Source organism: Dermacentor andersoni, chromosome 8 (genome assembly GCF_023375885.2).
Source record: "Dermacentor andersoni chromosome 8, qqDerAnde1_hic_scaffold, whole genome shotgun sequence".
Lineage (NCBI taxonomy): Eukaryota > Metazoa > Arthropoda > Arachnida > Ixodida > Ixodidae > Dermacentor > Dermacentor andersoni.
In genome coordinates this window covers 97,755,374-97,773,324 of record NC_092821.1, presented here as the reverse complement: position 1 = coordinate 97,773,324, position 17,951 = coordinate 97,755,374, and the positions used below count along the sequence as shown (strand labels likewise).

Here is a 17,951-nt window from a genome sequence, read left to right as displayed (position 1 = left end):
CGATCCGTCAAGTCTATTCCGAGCTATTGAAATCTTAATGCACATAGTAGACATTAATTCGCTTCTAAGCGTCTGCCTGGGGTGGACCTATTCCGTAATTGCCACAATATATCGTTTTCCCCACTCAATTCGACAGTCCTAGTTTTATGGCTTGCATTGCCATTCGGTATATCACCGGCGTTACTGTAAGTGGCCTGTAAATACTCGCCTTATCCCTACCACCTTTGCCTTTTTAAATAATGTTCATCTTGCTTTCACGCCATTCAAACGGAATTTCGTCTTTTTTAATCGCTTGCACTATGGTAGGGCTCAACAGTGCCTTGCTCTTTCGGCCTAGCTATTTGATTAGCTGCATTGCGATTTGATCTAGTCCTGTGACTGTGTTATTAGGGTCATTTTCACTGCGTTTTTTTTTCCAGTAAACGTTTCTGTAAGCTAAATCTTGATCTCTTCGACATATCTGTTGTTTCTAGATCAGTATGAATCAAACTACGCTTTCTTTTTTGCCGAAGTTATCCCTAATAACGTCTTTGATGTACCACAACGCAATTATCTCCTTCAAAGATGTGGCCGTCTTCATCCCTGATAGTGGTTTTAAATTTTTTGTTTGCGGCTCCTAATGCTCTTACATGGTTCCAGAATTGTTTGTTCTCTGCAATTTAAACTTGAACTAGTCACTACAGACAAGGCTCTATATAATTAACCGTGAAGCAAGCAAGGTTTCTTGCCGTGATAACTGGGTCATATACTCCCTTATGCAGCAAAAAGACAAGATCCAAAATTTTTGCGTCAGTACTCCTTGAACCCTGTGCTATAGGAGCAAGCTTTAATAACAAAGTTCACATGGCAAATGTAGATGCTGCGACACAACACGCAGTGTTTGCTGGCTTGCGCTACTTGAAGCAAAAAGAGACAGGCGCTCACCGCGTTGCTGCGAGCTTTCGTTCAATGCACAAGCTACACTTGAACCTCGTTATAACGAATTTAAAGGAGGAGTCGTATTTACTTCGTTATGTGGACTACACTACACACCAATACATTGATGCCTACAAGTTTCACTGTAGACTACAAACATCACTGTATGCCTACAAGTAGGCTTACAATAATGCCTACAAGGGGGGGAGTAGGAACGAGGGGGGAGAGGGAGGCGCGCGCCCGCCCGGGCCGCTGTATCTTGAAAGTCATCTGTAATGAGGACAGAGTTCGCCCTGTGCAGTGTTTTCGCACATGCAAGATGCAGCACGAAGGCCAATTCACTCGCTTCTGCTGTCGCGTTTCCTCACTCCAGTGTTTCGACAGCGAGCTTCCTAGGTCGTCGAGTGAGATGTGCTCGTGTTTGCTTGTGTGCGCGTGACACCAAGCTAGGTCATTTAGTTAGCATGCCTATATTTACAAGTTTATAGGGCCAATAAAACTTCTATCTTTACTTCACATGACTGTCCACCAATTTGCTATCGCAATTGATGATTTGCCTTTTGCGCGAAACTGCGACAATTTTTTTAATATTTAGGCAGGCACTTAGTAGTAAAAAATTCGTAACAGAAGAGCACTAATGAGGAAAACCTGTAGATCTCATGTGTACCAGGTTGTTTGGACAGCTTGGCTAATGTTAGCTTGGACACCTTGTACAACTTCCACAGTAGAACCAGGTGTCTGTGGTGCTGTAAAGAATCTGTGGCCCTTTCCTCTTAGCCTTTGAAGATTACTATTGCAGTGGCTGTCGAGATTACTGTGAAGAATCAGATTCACAACCCTAAGGTCTGAGAAAAAGCTTTATTTCATGGCTATAACCGTGAAACTACACAAAGTGACTTGATTACCACAGGCTACGTATGAACGAATTCAATGCGTCTAAGAAGTGAACTCCACTGTGTGAAACGTCATCTGTAAGAAGTGAAAGACAATGAAATTTTCATTAATGAGCAAGATTACGTCGAAGTACAAATGTACCAGACATTGTACATGGTGACTGAGTGTGTAGTGGGTTCGTAGTCACATCTGAAAATCTTACAAATCTCTTCAATTATCATATATCAGGTAGTTGATGCAGGAAAGCTCCGTGTTTCATGGTTAGCAATCTGTGTAATAACTTTCATTTGTGGTATATGTTGTCAAAGAATGTTGCAGACGTTGAGAGCATTTGTTATAACTTCACAGCCTCAATTTTGCTTGCAGAATTGAAGGTTTTTCTTTCATGTGTTGGAAAAGTTGTTGTTGGTTGCTCAGTTCAAAGCAAGTTAACATGTTTTACTGGTTGGTTTGGATCAGAGCGCTTTTTGGCAGACCACCATCTCTTTCTGCCCTCAAGACCAGGAGTCATATATTTTAACAACCAATTTCGTCTCTTGTGCTTATCATTCATCACATTAAGTGGCTGACCCTGATGATAACGGCAAGGCAGCGGTGTCCAAGCCAGTGACATAGGACAAGATGTATTCAAAATAAAATGCTCGTGCTTTTCTGGTCAAGACCCTTCCTTACGCAGTTTCCAAGATGTGTAGGGATGCGCACCGACAGGCGTGGTGCGAAACCCTTCTTCAAAATGAAATTTGTTGCGGAAGAATGTGTTTGTATCACTTGGGAGGACATTTAGAGGCCCACCATCTCATGTTCGCCCACTTAGAGAACCAGTTTTTCTGGTTCTAGTGCTTTTCTCGTTAACAAATTACCTTCATTTATGTAGTCTTTCCTGTTTCCATTAAATAGTTTGTGTTTACAGGCACCACAATGGTTGTCTAGAGCGACGAGAATCATTCAGTTCGCTTTTCAGGCAACCCATATGACAGATGTAGTGATGTCTTGGTGACTCGGATGCGACGAAAGGTAGTACCGGCACTAGTAATTTCGAGCGCTATATACACACGCACGCACGCTATTTTATGCCTTATTTGTGACAAGGTGTTTGGCATCAAGGGAAATTCTTATTGCTGGCGTAGCTGGCGTGAGACAGAGCTCGTGTAGTGTCACTAGTTAGCTAAGGATGAAGGAAGTAGCCGAGACCTGCGTGGCACTCCCTTCAGCTTGTAAGGCCTGTTCACATGCACACAAATTCTGCATTCCTATTGGCCTGTGGGAACAAAACCATTTTTCATTGACAGGAAGAGATCACTATCATTGTTTGGAAACTTAATTTTGGGTGGAATAGACTGTTGCTGAAGCAAATTTATTGTAGCCTTGCGCTATTGATACGAAATGCTCTAGTATGGGAAGAGATGTGTCTGGCGCATAGCTGGCGGATGCCGTGTAGAAAAGAGCCTCGGGTACTCAGCCAGTAGCTCGCTGCAGACTATAAACTAGCATCCAGTAGAAACAAATGATGAGTGTGTTGGTGTGACAAATCACATTTCTGTCTAGCTTCACAACTAGAATACGCTAAGTTAGCCATTGAATGAAACTTGGTTAGCCTGACTGCAATAATTATGGCATTATTGAAATGAATTGTGCAAGGTAAGTCTTCTTATTCAGTAATAGTTCGGAAAGGCACGCTGACTTTTTGAACACAAGAAGTTTGCCATTTATATAAGCACATTATTTTCTCTTACTGGGCGATTCTGGTCTAGGTGAGCAAATACTTCTGTGATGTTCAACACATTCTCACATGTTGAAGAAATAATGACAATAGCACATTTGAAAATCGGATGCTGGTGCCTTCTTTTTTGCACACCATACTTTTGTTAAATTCAGTCTCTTGATAAGCATAACTACATTCGTTGTCATCTTCACGTCTAGCTTGCAGCACTGATAAATTGGGACGTTGCTGTACGCACACGTCCACGCATGCTTCATAGATGCGTTTTGTAATTTGCCGGAGGAAGCACTATGGTTAGCAGTTCTATTTGTGTACATCGTTGGACAGCACATGCTTTTTATTGCTTCAGAAAAATTAGATCGGCAAGAGCTCTGATAATACTGGTTTAAATATGCATAGGAATTCAAGGAATTCCTGTGCATTCTTTTGTTCTCATAATTCATGTCTTTTTTCGTATGCCGTATTTACTTGTGTAAGGGCCTCCGTCGCGTAAGGCTCGCACCCCTCTTTGATAAAATAACTTCAGCGTCACGTGCATAGTAGCGTGCTGGTCAGTTTTCGCAAGCTGCAACCAGATGGAAGTAGTTGTCCTGCTGACAATGGCGTTATCATCCCGCAGTTTGCAGCAAACCGCAACTTTACCGCTGGCTACCTGTTTTAAAGAAGCAGTGTGACAGCGCTGATTAGGCCTAGCCATAGGCTGTTGTGAGTGGCAAGCCATTGCGGGAGGTTTGGCCTTGAAATATTTTTTTGCGGTAGACCACGTCGGCGATTGAGTGTGAGGTCACGTGCACGAGCTGGACTCATGGCCGCATGCTTGAAGCGGAGTTTGGGTCCTCGGGCGGTATCAGCAGGCAACCCTCACAAATGGCTACAAAGTTCGTGCGTGCGCTTCATGGAGGCAGGAAAAAACTGAGGAGAGGCCCTATCTAGTCCACGCACTACATGGAGGAAGGAAATAAACTTATAGGCCCTACACACTCGGCGTGCTATAGAGAAACGTGCTGAAGAAGTCACGTGGCGTTCTTCGCTGTAGCGGCCATGTTGTCCAGGCACAATGGAGGTTTTATGGTGGTGTAAGCTCATACGTGTGATGCACCGTAGGTCTCGTAGCGTGGCAAACGCGTCGTGCGTGCAGAATAGCGGGAGACTCCGTGTTTTGTTTCGCTGTGTTATCTAGAACGATCTCTCCCGGCAGTTGTTGTGGGGAAGTGGGACTGGAAGTAAAACGTGAAACAAGTGCACATGCAACGCTGTAGCTCACGTACCACACCCCGGATGAAGGATGATCTGGGAATATATTTGCCGTCTTCGGTGCATTTATGCTAACTTGTAACCACTGACTGAAACCACTGTGCTTCAGAATATGTACGATAAACATCTTTCAAGTCAATGACAGCTGTGCAGCATTACTGCTTTTGAAAGTGGATGATGTCGCACGTAAAAAAAAATGCACTGACGATTACGATACTCCCTAACGTGAAATTGGAACGCAGACCCATACGTTTTCATTTCATAACATATTGGCTGGCGAAGACCATCTGTGTCGTGCAGGACGTTGGAAGTGCAGTTAATTATGGCGCGACTGCATCGCTAATCGGTAGATCGTGTGATGCAGCGCCTGGGTGACGCGTAGACTCGATTCACAGCACCAGCCGCAAACAGATCTCCACTCATGTAACGCTTTGTTTCTGTATATCGTATCGGTAGCGTTATCAGTGAACAGACGACACGCGCTACCCTGGCACTACGTCGTAGCCATCGTCGCTGCAGAGCACGCCTTGCGCGGCACTACGCTTTTGTTCACATGCTTTCGCCATACCGTCTTCCTCCGCTTTCCTCCATATGATTTCGCAGCACCCTCCTCTTCCGCCTTCCTTCTTCCAGTCTCTTCGCTATAGCGGTCTTTCATCCCCCGCTGCATTCTGCCTTCGCTGTTTTATCTTTTGCTGTGCTCGTTGGCTCGGTTAGGAGGGACCCTAGCGCCCGCTGCAAGAGCGGTTGCGTAAGTGCTGCGCTCTAAAACAGCCATGTGGAAGAATGGCAAAGAAGGGGCCGCTGTGAGCAATTATGGCATGGACCCTCCTTGCCGCAGATATCTGATCTGTGTGCTCGAGGGGATACCAAAAATGTAGGTTTGCGGGTGCGGTACAACAGCGAGCAAGGTTCGAAAGAAGAACATATGCCTGCGCGCACAGCAAACGGCTGATGGTCGCGTGTAGGCCCACATGCACAAGCACCTAATGTTCGCCACTACGTGGAGAATATCACAGAACTTTGTTTCCGTGAAGCATCATTAATTAGGGTGAGAACAACATACCTCAGGCCGCAGTCAGTGTATTTAAAGACGTACCGACGTTCTCCTTTGCTGGCCTCTTCAATGGCGTGCTGTGCTTTGCCACATTTCCACGGTACACTGCTGCCCGAAACTTGCTCAGTAAAGCAAAATTATTCCTATAAATCCACGACCAGCACACGTACTTGTTCTCATAAATTGCAGATTGGTTAATCAGAGATCGTAATGTTCATAAAGTTTGCTGCTGATCATCGCCGGGGCATTCTTGCAATGCAGTGAGAAGGCATAGATTTCTTTTCAGAAAACCCACCAAAATAGTAGCGGGGGACCAGCCTTTAGACTTGCAAAGTGCATCATAAACTTCTTTCTAAGCTAGAGCGCAATACTCAGACGAAATAGCTTTGGCGACGGCATCGCGATGGCACACTGCGACTGGATTCGTTGGCCAGATCGCTACCATAAAGCACACTATAGCTACGGCGCGCGCTTCTCCGCTCAGACCTGGGTGGTTGCGTGCCCGAAGCATCAAATGTAAACAACAGAGAAGAACCTCCCACGAGAAAATTAATTAATTAAGAAGTAAGGCTAATTTCGATGCCACAGAGGTTTCGGAAAGTGTGACGTCAGGGCCTCTCAGTTTTTTTTTTCTGTATGGTACGCTTACTGGACAGAACGATGCAAGCTCGCACGAGGGCATTAAGATAGCTCGAAAGTGATTTTTTGCAGCACAGCATAAACTGACGGGGTTGCGGAGGCAAGACAGCGTACGCGGAATTTGCTCTTCACGATGACGCTTCGATGACGCCGCATGCGAAGCAAATCTGCAATGCGGTGGCCGACCCGCAAATCGTACGCCTTTCGCTTCAGCGGGCCATGAGTTCACGAAGGCAACATGCAAAACCTTTTGTGAAGACATGTTTCTCTTTCGTGTTCGATCGATTCCTGTGAAAGAGGGATCAACGATTTCTTTGCTTTTTGTTATGCTGTAAAATCTGTTTCTTAGATACATGTAGTCACAATCTGAGCTACAGGTGAAATGGAGCTTAAAAGTACCAGTAGGGTTACTGTATACGTAAACTGCACAAAGTAGGAGTAATAGCTGCGGCAGATACCACGGCGCGCAAATGCCTTGTCTTGCCCAGAAGTAGGGACGCATATTTACCAGCCCCTTAGAACTAGAGGTGTCATCGATCACTGATGTTTGTGTGCAGCATCACATCATTTGATAATGCAAGCCTGTTCGTCTGCTGCGGTTGCTCACAGGCGCTAGTATGCTATTCCTGAGCACGAAGTCGTGGGTAGGATTCTAAACCACAGTGGCTGCTCTTTGATGAATATGAAATGTGAAAACATCAAAATTAATGCGGAGCTGAACACCACAGTGTGTGCCATAGCCCTAGTGTTGCTTTGGGACTTTACACAGCATGAAAAATACGATTGATGAATTAATCAAGCTCGTTCTCTGATCTCAGGATTGTGCAGCTTTGCTGCGAGAACTACGAAAGGTGGGGAAGTGCCTAAAATTGTTGTTACTGGCATTTTCGCGTAGTAGCTGTATTTTCCTCGCACAATATATATGGTCTTTTTTGTATCTATGACGTTTCTCAACGCAGTACTTAGGGAAAAGGAAGTATTGCTGACATAAAGTGACTAAACTCTAATGCACGTGCAGTAGGGAAAACATTGTTTACTCATGCTGTTGCATAGCTGTGTGTTCAGCCCTATTTCATTTCGCATAAAGTAAACAAGCAAAAAAAATGGCTCACCCGTTTCTGACCTCCTCATGTCGTCTGTGTGAGTAAAGAAATAAGTTGGGATGATTTAAAACAAGTTTCATTTCATCTAATCATGAGTCATTGGAAGCAAAAACGTTCATGGACATAGCTATATCAGTATTTGTTGCGGGAACCCGTTCATCAAATGGCTAGGAAGGGGAAAATTAATTTATAAATAGAAGCAAGGAAACACTGAACACGTCATTGAAATGAAACGCTGAAATAGACAAATTTGCCCATCTTAGGATTAGTGGTATGTATGTGAACTTCAAAGTTTAGTAATAGATTTACCTATCAGTTAAAGGCTGGTAAATGGTTTTGCGAAATATTCCGATTGAGGCTCAGAGCGCGCTCAACCAGAGCAGGACAGTCCACTCGTCCTTTAGTTTTAGTGTTGCTCACGTGGTCATACTTGATGCCAAACTAATGTTATTATTTTTTTGCCATTTGGCATTTTTGTCCTACAATACACTGCAATCGGGTTACGTCTTGGAGAAAAAATGTAGGCTGTATAAAGCTTTTGCCTAATGTGTTAAAATAGGCAGTAGATTAATTGTGTGCAGCTACAGTCAGATACACATTAGGAAAGTACACTTTTTGATAATTTTCTGCTGTGTACCGCTGATATCGTAGTTTGTCGAGATGGAAGAGCGACGCTGTTTTGAATTAAGTTCAGAGGGATGACAAAGTTGTTTCTCTCAGAAATACACAATTATGTTGTCGTCAGCATGGGCAAAGCATTACAGTAATGACAGTTGTTTCGAATACGCTGCCATCATTAATCTAAGAACGAGTGCTTAGTTGTGCTGCTTGTCCTCCAACGTGGCTTGCTCAGTTCTCTTTTTGCGTTATAGTTCTCCATAATTTTCTGTACGATAGCAAATTAAGACCACTGTGTTGACATCAAAGTCATCATCTACGATAATACTGATGCTAAAAGTCGACATACAGTTGATCGTTTCCTTTTTCGATGTTGCTGCTAAACTCCAGAACATCTTGCCACACAGCATCATATCATTTAGCACTGTTCTGTTGCAGAGTCAGTGTGCTCAATTTTAGCTACATATGTCGCTACTATATTTATCACATTCAACACAATGGCCTTTGTGCTCATTTGGTGGCGCAATGGTGACAGTTATTTCTCTAATAATACCTTAAATTTTGATTCTAAATACTTGCAGCCATTAAAAAACATATATTGCAAACCAGAAGAACACTCAATAACTTTCATGTTTAAGTGGGCAATTGGTATCACCGGCTTATGTGGGCTGTTTATGTGCGTACCTGTCGTTTTATTGCAGTAGCAGAAGTTGTGTATGCACATAGAACCTGTCAGGATATTGCTTGGGACTCTTTCCTTGCAGTAGTCATGGCAATTATCTTCTGTGCAGTCTGAAAAAAATATATATGGTTTATAGAAACAGTGGCATGCATTTGTACAGAATATTGAAATGTTGCAACTGCTTTGCTTATGCTGCCTAAAGCTGGCATAACAGTTCTTCCTTTGAGCACTTACATGGTGAGCACACCTCAAATAAAACAGCATAAATAGGTGGAACGCTTTGTCTGAACACATAAATAATGAGCACGCCCCAAACACAAAAGTTCATTGTATGGCCTCACACTTGCATGGAATATGAATTGTACAGGGAAAGGCTAAGCTTTCGTTTGATGCCGTGTCTTTCCAATGACCTTTTATTTCACTGGGTTTTATGTTATCTTATAATGAAGCCTTCACCGCCTGCTGCACTGTATATGGTACAGCTGGAACAAGTTCTAGCATAATAAAATAAAATGAAAAGAAAACCCGTTATATTTGCTTTGGATCTAGCTGTGTCCTCTCTAGCATTGAAATACGTAGCGACTGTAGCACTGGAAATAATTCTGAGCGATTTTTTATTTCAATATTGCTGTTCTACCTGAAAGTCATATCGTTGATAGTGATAGCACAGTAGTAGACAACTGCACTAAGTGAGGCTCATAGTTTCATCGGCCATACAAATCTCGCAGTAAATATTCGCTTACTAATTAAACTACCAAGCATATGTCACGCGCGCAATAGCGAACATAAGCAGATCTCACTCGTCGACCGCCAACATTCGCTGTCACCACGACGGCGTAATGAAGACCGGACACTAGGCGTGCGGGATGTCAGTACACATGAAGCGACGAGCCGTATTGGCTCGCATAACCTTGCACGCGTCGTATATTGCCTCCAAGATAGGATGCTCGGGTTGCGTAAGCGCTCCACCACCTGGCCAGCCATGCCTAGCCTCAGCGAGTCCAGAGGAGGAGATGCGCGCTTACTCCTGCACTCTCACCTTCTAGCGCGCGCATGATCACGTGACCTCTCAGATCAAGCCACCATTCTTCTCAGCTCAGCCTCACAAATTCGCACCCACAGCCAGGGCATCGGAACGAAATGTTTTTCGTTATTCTTTTAGTTTCGTTCCAGTGAAAAACGTACCGTTGCGGTTCTGCTACAGAACGAAAACAAATTATCCATAAAGGCCAAACTGCATGTACGCGTCACGGCTCGCGAAAACTCGGGCCCTTGCGCCTTGCATCCGCGGCGCCTTGCCATCCTACGGTACATGCTCCAAAAGATGTTTCGACTCCATAACCATATAAGATTTGTTTATATCCATGCGACAGCGGGGCTTCGCTTCACCTGTACGCTTTCCCTGCATTTACCTTGCAACCTCCTTGGCAAGTACTAAGGATGAGCGCCCAACGTATCATATGGGAGTGCCTGGAAAGGCCTTCACATATTACTAGCCCATACATAACTCCACACTCATGGTAAATAGGCAGTGGGAGGCGTAGCTTGCGGACAAGGGAAAGGAGAGCCAAGTGCCTCTCCTGGACCAAGCCCAGCAAGCCGCTCGCGCCACTGGAGCCCTGGACTAAGGGCCCAACCACGCTCGCCTACTGTTCTTTATGAAAAATAAAGTTTCCTTCCTTGCTTGCTTTCTTCCGCCCTCATAGATGTGCACATGTGGAACAGCGTCTGCTCGACGCCTACGTGGTGTTTGCTCGCTACCATCATCATGTACCACGTTGGAGCTGGGTAGTAAATTAATTATGCAACGAGCAATTAGGCCTTTATAGCGTTCGACATCATCAACAAATTACCAGTGCTAATGCTGTTGCTCCATCGGCTAACTAGAAACCAAACCTGTCTTAAGGCTCGGCGCCATGTCAGTAGTCCATAGGTCGAAAACGAACAGCCGATCTCAATAGTTATGGCAAACATACCGAATACTTTGACCTCAGCTTGACACGAGACTGAGCAATGACGGATTTTGCCACTTGTTTCTCTCTGACAGGGCGGGAAACCAGTAACAAGCGCGAATTCTGTCGGCACTGTCATGTTGCTATAAGTGATCACGGTTAGGGTAGCTATTACGCAAGGGGCATGCGCAATGACCATCATGTCATGTATCACTGCATGGTATCATATAGCGAACAAAACTAAAGCTTTCTAGTACAGCAAATGTACTGCCTGTTACGCCTGGAACCGCATACCGCTGCGCAATGATATTACCTCTGCACGCCTCCTACCTTCGGCAGTGCTGTCTGCCGAAGGTATGATATCTGCGCTCGCACCGTTCTTGGACGCGTATGATCTCTCCTACACCATCTGCGCATGCGGGAGGCGCGTGGGCGTGAGGTTTCACGCGCCGGCAAGCATATGCATGTAGTTTGGCGTTGATGGTTCATAACAGTTTTGATTCGCAGGCAAAAATGTTCGAGGCGAAGTAACGATAGAAACATAGTACTAATTTTTTCGCAATAAATGAAATATGCATTCCTACTCAGTGCCTAGAGTCAAGGCACTCAGCATGATATCGTAAGCAGCACGTCATTGAGCGTACTCGCCGAAATGTGAGATCGCTGTTCCGATAAACTGAGCTTAAAAGCAGATGAACGATGAAACTTCGGTAGCAAAGCGTTGTATACCCGTCGAAAACGAAACGATAAGCTTTTCAGCGCGCAAGCCCTGGGTTTTACTGCGATACCGATCTGCTAGTGCACCGAGGGGCATGCTTAGATTAGTGTTGCGCTGGACCGGCTATCGCTCGCACTATCGCTGCCCGAGATGCGCGCTTATGCGGGCCCCTGAGATGCGCGGTAATTCTGAAGTTGCCTAAATTCGATTTTTTTTTCTATTGCGAACTTTCCCTCTGAACCGAAGACCGATCAAAAAATATTTTTGGTTTCACTCCGAAACAAAATAATAACGTTTCGTTTACGTTCTCGCTCCGATCAACATATCGTTCTTTGTCGTTTTTTCGTTTTGATATTCGTTCCCTTCCGACACACTGCCCACAGCATACGTAAACGGCGCACGGGCCAGGATCTTATCGCACATGGATATTGTATGGGACATCACGGCGACGGCGACGGCAAAATTTGCCTGCAGTGGCCCTATATGTTGCTGCAACAATAATATGTATGGCGGCAGCTCGTCACAAAATGCGCTAAAGGTTCGTAAACTGGTTTTTTTTCTAAATTGTTACACTCCAAATTAGTGCACAAGAATTCCAGGGTGCTTCTTTACTGTTTATTAGCCTGGTGTTGTGTCTTATGTTATATGTTTTTATGTAACTCACAACATGTAATGTTCTCACCAAAAAAAGACATCCTGGCCTGGCTGATGCAGCATACGGTTATGGGTTATTACGTGTAGCAGAGCAGAGATTTGTTTCCTTCCAATAAAAACAAAAAACTACGAAACCAGTTTGGCAGTAAAATGTAATACTTCTACGTTGGGCCAAAATATAAAAATGGCAGCAGTGTTTACGATAAAGATAAGAGGAATGCTACCGTATTCCAAAGCCAGCAACAACAAGAAATAACTCGGGGGAAAAGGAACGGTATCTTTCAGCTTGCGTAACACTCCTAAAAATTATGCAAACCAATAAATTAACATAGAACCATGATCTATAAATGACCCTGCCTAGATATTCCGAGCTATCGATAAGGCAATCAAGTGTGACGTCAGCAAATTTAAAGAAACTAGTACTATCTGGAGCTTCCATCGATACACTCCATTTTTAAAGCAATGTCTGAAGTTATCTTTAGTAGTTGGGGCGTTTCTGCAAGTTTCCCGCAATTAAAATGACCTTTTTATAGCGGTGAAATATACTTCTAACTGCATGGTTCATCATTTATGATACGCGATAACTTCGGCTCCTGAAATTGCAATCATTCACTTGTTTCAAAAATAGACGTATCTATGCATATTATGCCGAAACAAAGCCTGGTCAAATGTCTTTTTTGGCAACAAAATAAAAATTTATACACTACAGAGGTAACTTGTAATAAACGATTGCTATTTTATCGTATATTTCCAGTTTTTAATAGAGACAGTCAGTTTCAGCGAAACTACAGAGTTTCCTGCAGATATTTTTACATAGGGAGCTCCACTAGTGTCTAGAACTACAAAGTAGTGTTTCAGCCAGCATGCGAATATACTTGTTGCGGGGATTGTTGTCTGGAAAAGATAAGAAATTATGCGAATAAAAAAAACGGTGGAAAGAATCTCTTCGCTGTCCGGTTGTTTCTTCACATAATACGTTTCACATAGGGCATGTAGTATTTGTGCAAAGTTTATCTTGTGCTTAACGGCTTTGTGATTTTGTTGAGAGATCCATTTCAACGACATAGTGTGTTATGCATGTAACAATCCGCAATGATCGCACATGTGCACAGTGATTCGATTTTTGCCTTAATGAGTTCAGTAAAATGACGAGTTCTTGATAATTCAGAGGTAAAGCGTAATAAATAATATCACAAAAACGGTCGAAGCCAGAGACATCGAAATTAAATAAAAACACGTTCCACTAACCATCATTCCCGTGGTAGCCGAACGATTGCAGTGCCAGAGTTACCTTTAGTAGTTTTCCTGGAAAACTCTTCTGACTGAAACGATAGCCTCCGAAACTGTGTGGCGGACGCGAGCTGCCCACTCTCGGAGGCCATACTGAAACATTGTGTATACTGTTGCAAACTTACCGTAGAGGTTTCGAACACATTGCGGGAGCTGCGTCTGACTACCAGTGGGCTCTGAGCGTGTCCAATCAAAGCTTGAGCATAATTACAATCGTTGTCATTGCAAAGTGAACCGTGTGGTACCGCTTTGTGTGTGAGGCAGGTTCTTGCTCACCGTCTTCGTATATGCAGTGACATATGTCGGACTCGGGGCATGATGCGTTTAGCACTTTCTTGTTCGGCTCCGAATTTTGACAGGACTTGCGGCATGCCTCTGGCGTGCACGGAACTGAAATAGAAATAAAGGAGTTATATCGTACTTTGCAATGAGGAAATGAGAATGGAGAAATGATTGTTGTGAGGGTTCTCTCAACACAGTAGCTATAATTGTGATTCGTGCACACTTCTTTTACCGTAATATCATGAATGCTACAAAGCAGTATTCTGTGTTCGAATTGTAAATAGTACCTTTTCTAATAATATAAAACCCTAAGAGTCACCGACGACTACAGCCATAGCGTTCTAAATACTTGCCCAGTGGCGCTATACATGTTCTGATTGAGGGGGGGAGGGGAGCAGGTCATATGGAGGGTTCCGCTTTCTGAAATGTTGGTCATTTGATGAGTCGTGCTTACGGAGTACTGACAGGATGTTTTCGTTTCGTTTTTATGTCTTTATTCGATAGCACTTGACTAAGCAATAATGCTATAGAGGATTAGATGTTCAAAGGAGCTTATAGATAATGTGACGAGCTGAAAACGTGCGCGAAGTGCTGTGCTAGTTTGGACGTGGATAAAGAAGACTGCTCACGTCACCAAAACCTTATTCTGTGATTTCTAGTGCCAGGCGCGTTCGCTCGCACTGTGACCGTGTTTCCGAAAGCTCAATTTATTCAGCACTCGATGGGGCTGATCAGAAAGCGAGTTCCCCCGCATTTTTAAGAGGAGCGCAGAATCGAAAGAGGCAATTTGGTAGCTTTCAGCGACATGGACATTGTATGGCCTTGTAACTGGCATCACTGGCACGCTGTTGAGTTTGCACTCACTCATCACCGCCACCTTCGCTTTCGGTGGATTGAGTAGTCTCCTTAAGGTCCAAGGCCATGCTGCACTTGGCGCATGTTTTGAAAGCGTCACATTGCGCTGCGAATATAAGTAGTCTCAAGGACTTGAGACTTCATGCTGTAATTATGAAGAAGACAACTATATAAAAAAGCAAGCAAAATTTGCGTCTATCTTTTTACAGCGACATCGACTTTCTTCAATGCCCCGCCACTGCTCTCACAGCTGCACGCAAATGAGAAGTGACAAAAAAATACAATAAGAGCATTGTTGATTAAGCAGTTCAGTGGTGGATCAGCGCGCCGATTGCGCCAAGAGCGCGACTCTCTGCTCCAGCCTCTACAATATCGGCGTTACAGCAGAAAATTCTATCAAGCCTGCTCCAAATGAAGGATAACCACGAAAGCCTGCTTCCGTTGACGCTTTCATCGGTAGTAAAACAAACAAAAACCTAAGTACGCCATCGTTGACCATCGTCATCATCACCATTATCCTGGAATTCAACACAGCGGCCCCGACGGCCCTTTTCCAGCCGCTGTTCTTGCGCTTTTGATGCATTTCCTTTCGGTAGATGTTCTAACGTACTGTCGCTGTGCAGTCTTGTGTTCCTCTTATCAGCATGGCACGGAGCTCGCGCAATGCGGGCGTTGGATGAAAAAAAAAAAGCCTGGAAGAATATCCGGTGACACATTGTTTAGCATTGGCGCTGGCGGCGCCACTTTAAACATACCGTGGCACTTCTGCTCAACTGCTATAACATAAGTATAGTTTGCTTTTGAGTTGAGACCTTCTTCGCAATACAGCACGATCGGAAAAGCAGATTCTGTGGTTGAATCGGCTTTCTCAGGCCCCACGGTACAGCTATATATATATATATATATATATATATATATATATATATATATATATATATATATATATATATGTATAATCTGCAACTTCGCTTTAGTCACGCATGCACTGGGGCGTTATCTTGTTGACGTAATTCCGTGAACTAGTAGTTCTTGCTCGCTTGAAGCGCACGGAACGCGCAGCATCTGTCGCCAGTCTAAGCCGTAGAAACGGCGTCATAGCGTGATATATGCGCATCAAATGCTATTATAGTAAAAGATAATGTAACCAGTCCGGTAATTTTGAAGTCCGAATGCCTCATTGATGCACATAAAGCCGGCGCCGCTACATTTATTTTCATAATTTCAGTTACAATTTAAACCATGTCTGATGTATAGCAAGATGTGTGTTGAACACTCTGCTAAACCATAATTTTGCCTGCGCCAAAATGTCAAATGGCTGTTGCTCCACTTTGCAAATTCAATATAGGTAAAATGTTCGGGAACCTGTCATCGGTGCAATGGCTAAGGCCTTGGCACATTTTGCTTTAATTGGGCAGACAGTCTAAATATGCCGCAGACTGTTTCGATGTAACGAACGCAAACATGGGGCCATAAAGTAAACTAAGGCTGCTATAGCATCAGTGTAGTCGTTCTGGTAGGTCACAACAACGAGCCATAGAAGAACAACTGTTTAAAAAATCAAACGGGGGTACAGCTATTGCTGTGAATAGATGATACTGAGTCTGTGCTTTACCATTTATTGCAGAGTTTTATCATCGCAAATGACTGAAAGGGGCTTTGGTGATTTACTGGGTCACGGTGAGCACGTTTTGAGAGGCGGAAGCCTCATCCCAGTGCTCCTCCTTTGGGCACTCTGCGTCTGTTTATAACAACTCTCTATGTTGCTTCTTTTCATGCTTAACGTTTACTCATGCAGCTGCGACTACTGGTGCGTTTAATTCATTGGCCATATGTTGAACTGAGCAGGTACGTACCACGTGGCTTGGCGCAGTAGCAAACGTTATTTCTACAGGTCGCCTTTTTGGGGTTCGCTTTTGGAACTGCCATCTTGCAGTAGTCTTCACATTTTGAAGCTAGACACTCTGAAATTAGATGCAACGGCGTTAGGATTCCTGCTAAACGCAAGAACATTATTTATAGTGTCTGCCTTTTCGACATCCGATTTTGACACATTGGTGCTTGGACTAATGATTATTATTTGACGTTAGCAGTTTGAATTCAATCTCACTTGTAAGTGTTTCCTACGATGGATACTTGTAAAACAATGGCTCAAAGTACATTATGTGGCTAATTCTTAAGCTACCTTTGTTCTAACCTTGCCGAGTGTATCGGTGCTTAAGTCTTGAGTTGCTGCCCATAATTGTGCTATGTCTTACAAATACATGATTGAGGGCATCTATGGTATGCATTGTTTGCTATAACAACATTCAATCCCCAAATTCACTGCAGTGACATGCATAAGTCTGAATACAACCTATTTGACCTGCCTAGATTCAGCATCTCCTATACATCGCAGCCACGCTCCAAGGCGTGGCCACGCTCCGGTCAGGGAAAGACGACCACGTCACTGCTTTTGCAGCCGACGCGTCTCGAGATCCTCCTGATTAACTGCAGGATGCCTTGAACCTCGGCGGACCATTACGCCCCATGGTCGCTCCGGACCTCGCAACTCACCAAGCGGGCGCCCTATATCGCCTTTTGCTTTCCTACGGCGACATATTTGACACTGACAAACGACAACTTGGTCAGACGTCCCTTGTTATGCATCGGATAAACACTGGTGATGCTGTTCCCATTAACCGCTGACCGTATCGCGTGTCCACGGCAGAGCGGCGAGTTATTCAGCAGGAAGTAAACAAGATGCTCGCCAGATGCATTGTTGAGCACTCGTCTAGTCACTCGTGTTGAGCACTCGACGACTAGCGCCGTGACTCGTCCTCGCGTATCATCATTGACCGCCTTCAATCGTCACTTCCTGACAGTTCTCTCCGCTTATTCACACTTCAAGATGGCGTACTCTACCGCCACAGCGTTCACCCCGAAGGTCCAGCAGTACTCCTTGTGGCCCGTAATCACCTTCGCTCGTCTGTTCTCCACGAACTTTATGATCTCCTAACTGCCGGTCACCTCAGTGTGTCACGTACCTACGACCGGATCCACCGACGCTTCTTTGGGCCAGGGCTTGCTCGCTCCGTTCGAAGATACGTAGCTGCGTGTGAGAAATACCAGGGACGGAAGACACCATCGACGCTCCCTGCTGGGTACCTTCAATCACTCGACAATCCCGCGCAGCCATTCTGTCTTGTCTTGTCTTGTCTTGTGTCCCAGACAATGGCGCATACCCACTATGGGGGATTGGCCAAGAAGCAGGCGGTTTTTCGTATGCTTAGAAGTAAAGCCAAACTATGTTTAAATAGTGGAGCGTGGGACTAGAACTGT

General features: G+C 44.4%; 1 protein-coding gene across 5 annotated transcripts in view; it reads right to left on the bottom strand.

The window, feature by feature from the left end:
- Positions 1 to 1,756: 1,756 nt before the first annotated feature.
- LOC126529308 (uncharacterized) overlaps positions 1,757 to 17,951 on the bottom strand; it is a 157,496-nt gene continuing 141,301 nt past the window's right edge. For all 5 annotated transcript variants that reach the window (XM_055069764.1, XM_055069758.2, XM_055069763.2 and 2 more), the window contains 5 exons: positions 16,487 to 16,594; positions 13,773 to 13,886; positions 8,885 to 8,992; positions 7,592 to 7,615; positions 1,757 to 1,884 (listed from right to left, as the gene is read on the bottom strand). In XM_055069764.1, coding sequence (XP_054925739.1) covers positions 1,817 to 1,884; positions 7,592 to 7,615; positions 8,885 to 8,992; positions 13,773 to 13,886; positions 16,487 to 16,594 — 422 coding nt within the window. In that variant the 3' untranslated portion in view covers positions 1,757 to 1,816. The remainder of the gene's footprint in view (positions 1,885 to 7,591; positions 7,616 to 8,884; positions 8,993 to 13,772; positions 13,887 to 16,486; positions 16,595 to 17,951) is intronic.